Source organism: Phyllobates terribilis, unplaced genomic scaffold, assembly GCF_046119375.1.
Source record: "Phyllobates terribilis strain yellow unplaced genomic scaffold, ASM4611937v1 Scaffold_3__8_contigs__length_932513732, whole genome shotgun sequence".
Classification (NCBI taxonomy): domain Eukaryota; kingdom Metazoa; phylum Chordata; class Amphibia; order Anura; family Dendrobatidae; genus Phyllobates; species Phyllobates terribilis.
Genome location: NW_027362763.1, coordinates 132,255,604 through 132,262,669, shown reverse-complemented (window position 1 = coordinate 132,262,669; position 7,066 = coordinate 132,255,604). Strand labels below are relative to the sequence as shown.

At 42.8% G+C, this 7,066-nt stretch overlaps 1 protein-coding gene across 1 annotated transcript; it reads left to right on the top strand.

Moving 5' to 3' along the window:
* Positions 1-2,759: 2,759 nt before the first annotated feature.
* LRATD1 (LRAT domain containing 1) lies at positions 2,760-6,761 on the top strand. The gene is made up of 2 exons (XM_073672966.1): positions 2,760-2,986; positions 5,534-6,761. Exon 2 carries the CDS (start codon positions 5,573-5,575, stop codon positions 6,392-6,394), a length of 822 nt encoding a protein of 273 aa, XP_073529067.1. The 5' UTR covers positions 2,760-2,986; positions 5,534-5,572; the 3' UTR covers positions 6,395-6,761.
* Positions 6,762-7,066: the final 305 nt, after the last annotated feature.

The window sequence follows — 7,066 nt, the reverse complement described above, 5'->3', positions numbered from 1 at the left end:
TCACCCGTATGGCCGGTGACTCGGGGCCTTTTGGTAGCTTCCGCTCCACGTCGCGGTGCTGGTCCCTTGCGTGTGACCGTGCCTTCGGGTTTCTTGGCCAGAGGACCTGAAATCCCCTGCCGGCCGGTTTCTGCTGCTGGGTAAGGATTAGTCCCCACAGCCTCGGACTCCGGGTCCGGTAAGAACTCTTCAATCAGGGCGAGCTCTACAGCTTCCAGCCCCTGACCTCTTTTAGCACAGCTCCCACAGAGCTCCTGATCTTTCTTGTTCCTAAAGCTGCTCCACTACAGACCAGACTGTGTCTCTGTCTGTGTTCTCTGCTCTTTCTCTCTCTGACTAACCCTGCCTCAGCCCCAGTTTTATATAGGGGAAGTTCTTCCCCTCCCAGGACTGGGCAGGAGGTGTGGCATGCATAGGATGTCTGACCAGGAAACCTCCCACCTGCTCACAGACGTAATATTGCTATTACTGTGGAAACCAGACCCCTGGGGTGCCACACAGGCATTATGGGAACTTCCGATTCCGGTATTCGATATTCTAAAAGTATCGGAACTCAGCATCGGAACTCCGATACAGCGAATATTGGTCGATACCCGATATTTCAGTATCGGAATGCTCAACACTACTATGTACACACAAAGGAGCATCTTATTCATGTAACAATCTACCCAGTTCATTGTTATATCAATTTATGATGGAGGATAATGTCACATTTGCATGTAGCTGAAAAGTGGGGCCCTGGAGATGGTTACTGATGGGCCCTTGGCACCCCAGTCTGACACTGTATATACTACATGTATACAGATAGATACAGACATGTATACAGATATGCATGTAGATATTTATAGACATGCACAGACACACAACAGCTATATATGTAGAAATACAAAAAATATATACATACTCAAATACACAGAAATGTATCAAGCCATATACAGACATGTACTGTATACTGATATGCACACACATGTATACAGATATATACAAACTCCTATACATATACAGTATATACTACATGTAGACACATATTTGCAGGCATATTTACAAGATAGATACAGGCATGTTTACAGATATGTACACGTATACATATAGATACAAACATGTACACAGATATATACAGACATATATACAGACGTATACAAATATGGATAAAGACATGTCAAGTTTTAGGTAGGTGTGGAAAAAATGCAACAAAGGAGAAGCAAGTGTGACTGAGCAGATTTAAAGGGAATCTTCACCAGGTTTTTACTAACTCATCTGAGAGCAGAATGATGCAGGGACAGAGAGGCTATGTGCCCACGTTGCAGAAATGAAGCAGAAAATTTCTGCTTCATTTCTGCAAGTAAAAACGCATGCGGAATTCCGCACGCGTTTATCGCGCGATTTCCACATGCGGAATTGCCTTGCGTTTTTTAATGCATTGCAAATGGCAATTCCGCTTGCGGAAACGCAAAATTAATGAACATGCTGCGGATTTTTGAACGCAGCATAAACGCTGTGGAAAAATCCGCAGCATGTGCATAGAACTTGCGGAATCCCCTTGGGGACCATGGGGTGCGGATTACAAAGCGTTTTACAAGCGTTTCCGCTGCGGAAATTCCGCATCAAAAACTCTTGTAATCTGCAACGTGGGCACGCAGCCAGAGACCCTGATCCAGGCATGGGTCACTTACTGGGCTGCTTGCTGTCATTTTGATAAAATCACAGTTTTCTCTGCTGCAGATCTAGCAGTTCTCTGTATAATCCCGCCCACACCACTGATTGGTGTACTCTGTACCCTGGGCAGAAAGCTACCAATCAGTGGTGGGGGTGTCGTCGGAGTACCTGGCAGCACAGTTTATTATCCCTCTAATGATAATTTCCTGCTGATAAAACAGTGATTTTATCAAAACTACAGCAAGCAGCCCAGTAAGTGACACATCGCTGGAATCAGGGTCTGTGTCTCTGTTCTCAGATTAGGTGGCAAAAACCTGGTAACAGATTCCTTATTATCTTGCCTTAGTATTGTAATGTCACAAGGAAGTATACTATACATATATTTTCCATCCAATCAGCATGAATGTGATGTAAGTTGTTTTGGGGGACAATAGTCCCTGTAAATCAAGTTTCTAGGTCAAACATATTTTTGTAAAATGGTGATTTTATTTGTTTTGATTTTCTAAGTCACTGTTTACATATATATGTAAGAAAAAAATGCTAAACTCTTGTCATTTTCCCATTTTCCCTGGCCTTGGGTGCCTCCAAATAGGACTAACACAGCTGGGATCTGTGCTGAGCTGCTGATAAATAATAAATGCAGACTAGATGGAGGCCCCGTCTATTCTGCCGGCATTGTGTGTGCGTGTTGCTGTTTTTTTTAATAAAAGACTCCCCATTATTTACTAAGATGAAAGAAGAAAATGAATGAAGGGGCAGCTGTCAATGTCATCAGTCATTGCCTGGGAGTGACACAGAGACATTGCCGCCTGCCTGCCTGCAGAGAGTTAACAGCCACATCTTAATTCTAGAATATAAAAAAAAAAAAAAAGGAGCAAGCTGACATCTGCAAGGTGCAGAAGGGAAGGAGCCAACCTGAAATGAATGAGTTTGTCACTAATCCCTGGCTGCGCTGCCCATGACAAACTACAGATCAAAGCGAGGTGGGGAGATTTACAAGATGCCCTTCCTTCTCTCTCAGTGATTGACAGCGGCGAGGCACAGGCATTGTTCAGGAGCCTCGCACAACACCTCCTTGCACTTGGAAGCCAATGAGAACCATACTGGGCGGACGCAGAAAAGTCATAGCCCATTGTAGTTGCACTCACAAGGGCTGCAAGCCCAGTAGCTGCTTCTTGTCGCAGGTGAAGCTCAGCTCTATAAGAGGGGGGGATAAAGCTGGCGGAGAAGTGGCCGGGGGGGATAATCCCTACACCTCTGCTGCAACCCATGGAGAGGAAAAGGAATCTATAGGATTTTTACACCCTCCTCTACAGACAGATCCACAAGGGTAAGATTCAGTTTCCTTCCTGGTTGAGCATCTTTTAAATTGCCATTTCTTCTATAGCACCAACATATTCCGCAGCGCTGTACAGAGATTGTCACCATTACCTTTCCCATTCCTCCACACATGAGTATATAACTTTGATTTTTCTCCGTAGAGGCTAATAGATTCCCAGGGGCAATGCATCTGCTCCCAGAATTGATTGCTGGTAATAACTACTGTGCATTGGGAAATAGATTGAATCGAGGACCTGCGTTCTTCTAACCTTTCCATGGATTTTACCAGTAAAGGGTTTTTGCAGCCCCTTCACGTTTTTGCTTATGCAATGTGAATACATGGAGAAGCGATGGCTATAGCAATGTTGATAGTGGCCTGATGGCTATTTGTGGAGCGTGCACAGTCCTCCTATGGATGATATTACTATTGTGACCAGGATACATAGAAGGAAAGTTGTAGTGCGGTGATCAGAAGGAACAATCAGCAGCGAGGGTGCAGCATCCCCCCAGGGCCAGCTCGGTCTTGTAGCTAGGTAGATCACAGATTCCTTTAAGGAGGGGAGGGAGGGCTGGGCTGCTTTTTTTTCATATAGGCAAAGTAGACCTTTATGGTTCTTTGCTATGTGACCATGTAATAATAAAACAATAGAGTGTATAAAGTGTAGCATGCCCCTGCTGGTATACATCCACACAGTGCCCCACATGTAAATGCAAGCATCACAACAGGGGGCAACAAAGTCAGACAGGAGTGAAGGACGAGGACTGGCAGCGATCCTTCTTCCTGTTCCCTTCTTTTCTTCTCCAGATTACAAATCCTACATAGAGTCCATAACTTTGCTAGTTGCCATCCAGGCTCCTGCATTGACAAGAAGTGGAGGATAATTACAATGTAGGACTGACCTCTTCTTCTTCTCCTTCTTCTTCATGGTTGGCATATGTCACATCCTTGACCGATGTGCTAAATGGATCTGTGTGAACTCCACATTCATTATTGTGCACGCTGTTAAACTGGATTTTACCCTATAAATAACCATTGCTTTACTTTTTTCCCTTCCTTCTATATATTGCAGGCTTCTGTATTACGAAGGATGTCTTGCATGTTAGTGTTATTTTTGCAGAATGCAATGGATAGTTTTATAATTATTATTTTTATTTACCAATATCTATTATGTACGTTATGCCACAGAGATCAAGGATCCTTTTTAATGTTCGCATTGATGTTTGCTTATTTATATTACTATTGCATCTGTTTCCATGTATTGCTCACCTCTGCACAGTACTGAACAACGCTCGGCTGTATGTTCCCCCTGTATCGTGCTGCCCTCGCTTGGGTGCTGATCAAATAACATCTGGGAAATGCCATAAATAACTGCATTGAGACATGAGGCACATGATAGTCTGTATTATTGAACATGCATGTCGGGCAAGATGTTCTGCAGCAGCTGGGGTGTGCAAATGTCACGGTGTGGTGTCTATGACTTGTCTTTTAGGGTAAGACTTTTGTGATGACCTCTGTTGCTTGAATGTGGCAGGAGCAAATCAAAAGCTTTTGTTTTTGCTTGCAACATTTTAAACTAATTGCAGGAAAATTGTAACTTTACTGCAATCCTACATTTTTCTTGCATGAAGCTGCCTACAATGGATGGTTTAATGCATGTCGATTAAAAATCAGGAAAAATTTTCTACAATTGGTCTCAATACCAATAAACAGCTGCTAATGTGTTGAAATTATGATCTGTAGTTTTACTTTATTAGGCCAATTTCACGTAAGCGTCATATGAGCGCGTTTCCACTTCTGGCCTGGTGTCATAGATTCTCATATTCTTCGTTTGTAGGATTAAAACTACAGTTTTTGCTGCAATACGAAGCAGAAATGCAGCCATTGTAGACAGTAGTCAACCTTAAAGAGACAACCTTTCTGTTCCTGGTTCCCAGCTGGCAAACTAGTGGCTGATCAAGGCTATGATTTGTTTCAACCTGTTGCATCAAGCAGTTTATGACTTCAAGGAAATGCTGTTGAGCAAAAGTCCTACAAAAGGTCATGCATGTTTACTCGCGTGTACTTCATATCCAGTTCCAGCTTAAAGGGACAGTCTTGCCATAAGTACCTCCTATCAGTAAGATGGATGATTAGTGATAGGGTGAATCCAACTACTAGGATCCCCACTGATCGCTAGATGGCCACCATTCCTCCTCACCAACGTGTCCATGGTATAGACAAGTTGTATAGAGAAGTTCTAGCCTCATTTTTTTTTATAATATGGGAATTTAAGTCATGTAATGATGCATAGATTTCATGAAAAAGGAAGGTAATTTTAGTGTTTGGGTCAGATTGATATCTAGGACTACACCTTGCAATTTTAATGACCCCCCCATTGGCTTTTTAGAGTTTATGGACTATTGATGTGGAGAACTTAGTTATTATTACTTTGCTGTGTTAATAGTGGGATCTGTCATGACCAAAACCTGATGAGCGTGAATATTTTTGTCTTTTTCTATTTTTTGTTATGATTTTATACCTCTCAATGGGATACTAATGGTCTTATTCTCCTTGCAGAACTGGCGTTCCCACTGCCTTTGCCTTGTCCTGTCATTGATGGGAAATCAACTGGATCGCATCACCCACCTGAATTACAGTGAGCTGCCAACAGGAGACCCTTCTGGGATAGAAAAGGACGAGTTACGAGTAGGGGTGGCCTACTTTTTCTCTGATGAGGAGGAGGACCTGGACGATAGAGGGCAATCTGAACGATACACTGTGAGGGACCCCAGTCCCAGCGAGTGTGAGGGGCATATTCTTCTTAATGAGATTGAGTTTTCTGCCTTTAGTTGCCAGGAATGCATCTTTTCCAAGCTCAGGGGCAGCCAGGACCTCAGTGTCTATCCTATGCAAGGTTTGTTGACCTTTTGCAAACCAGGCGATCTCCTGGAATTGATCTTTATTTGCCCCACTGCAGACCATTCTCTTCCCCCATCACCTCACTGGGCTGTTTACATTGGGCAGGGACAGATTATACACCTGCACCATGGGGAGATCCGCAAAGACAATGTGTTCGAGGTAGGCGGAGGGTGTATGGGCCGGGTGGTGAGTAGTTGGTATCGATATAGGCCCCTGACTGCCGAGCTGGTCCTCCAAAACGCATGTGGACACCTTGGCTTACGAAGTGATGAGATCTGCTGGACTAACTCTGAAAGCTTTGCAGCCTGGTGTAGGTTTGGCAACAGAGAGTTCAAAGCCGGTGGGGAGGTCCATTCTGATAACCTTCAGTATTTTTTGAAGCTCCACCTGGAAGAGAACAATATTCATACCATGAGGTTTCACAGTCTGGAGGAACTTATACGTGAGAAACGTAATTTGGATGCTAGTGGGAAACTAAGAGTCATCAAGGAACTCTCCATGATGGAGAATAAGGAATAAGGACACGTAAGACCACTCCATGGTGGAGAGCTAAGGATGGGGACTGGGATGGAGATGCCATTCCCTGATTTGCCAAATGAGGCTGCACCTTTTTTGGACACCTTTTTAAGGATCATGTCAACATTCCTAAAACCAGCATTACACCATAGCCACTATTTAATTTTTTTGGCTTTTACAACATGGTTATCACCACGTATTAAAAAAAACAAAGAAAAAGCAACAACAAATCCCGAGTATGTTGGCTGTAGTGTTGATGTCTTATTAAGCATTTAGCGACATGCTAAATAAAATTTCAAATTGAAATTTTTATTTTCATGGCTTTACTCCATGACTGTTTAACCACAGAGGCCAATAAATTAAATTTCTCTATTTGCATATTTAGTGTCACTCTTTTACTGTTTCTGTCTTCTCTAATCAATCAGTTTCAATCTTCTTTGAACGTTGGATTTATTTATAGCTTTTGCTAACACTTTAATTCCTATTTTTGGGTATGTTTCTAGAGAGGTCATTATTAACATTGATTTATTTGAAAGAGTGAAGATCAAAATCTTCAATTTTATCTGATTAAGTCTAACTTTATGGATCTCACATTACAGAAGACCATGTGAGAACTTACGAGAACCTGTTTTTCTTGAGGGCCAAAATCTGCTTACGGTATATACTTTAGTGCTG

Excerpts from the sequence above, each read along its gene's own strand:
- LRATD1 (XM_073672966.1), top strand. The coding sequence starts at position 5,573 with ATGGGAAATCAACTGGATCGCATCACCCACCTGAATTACAGTGAGCTG.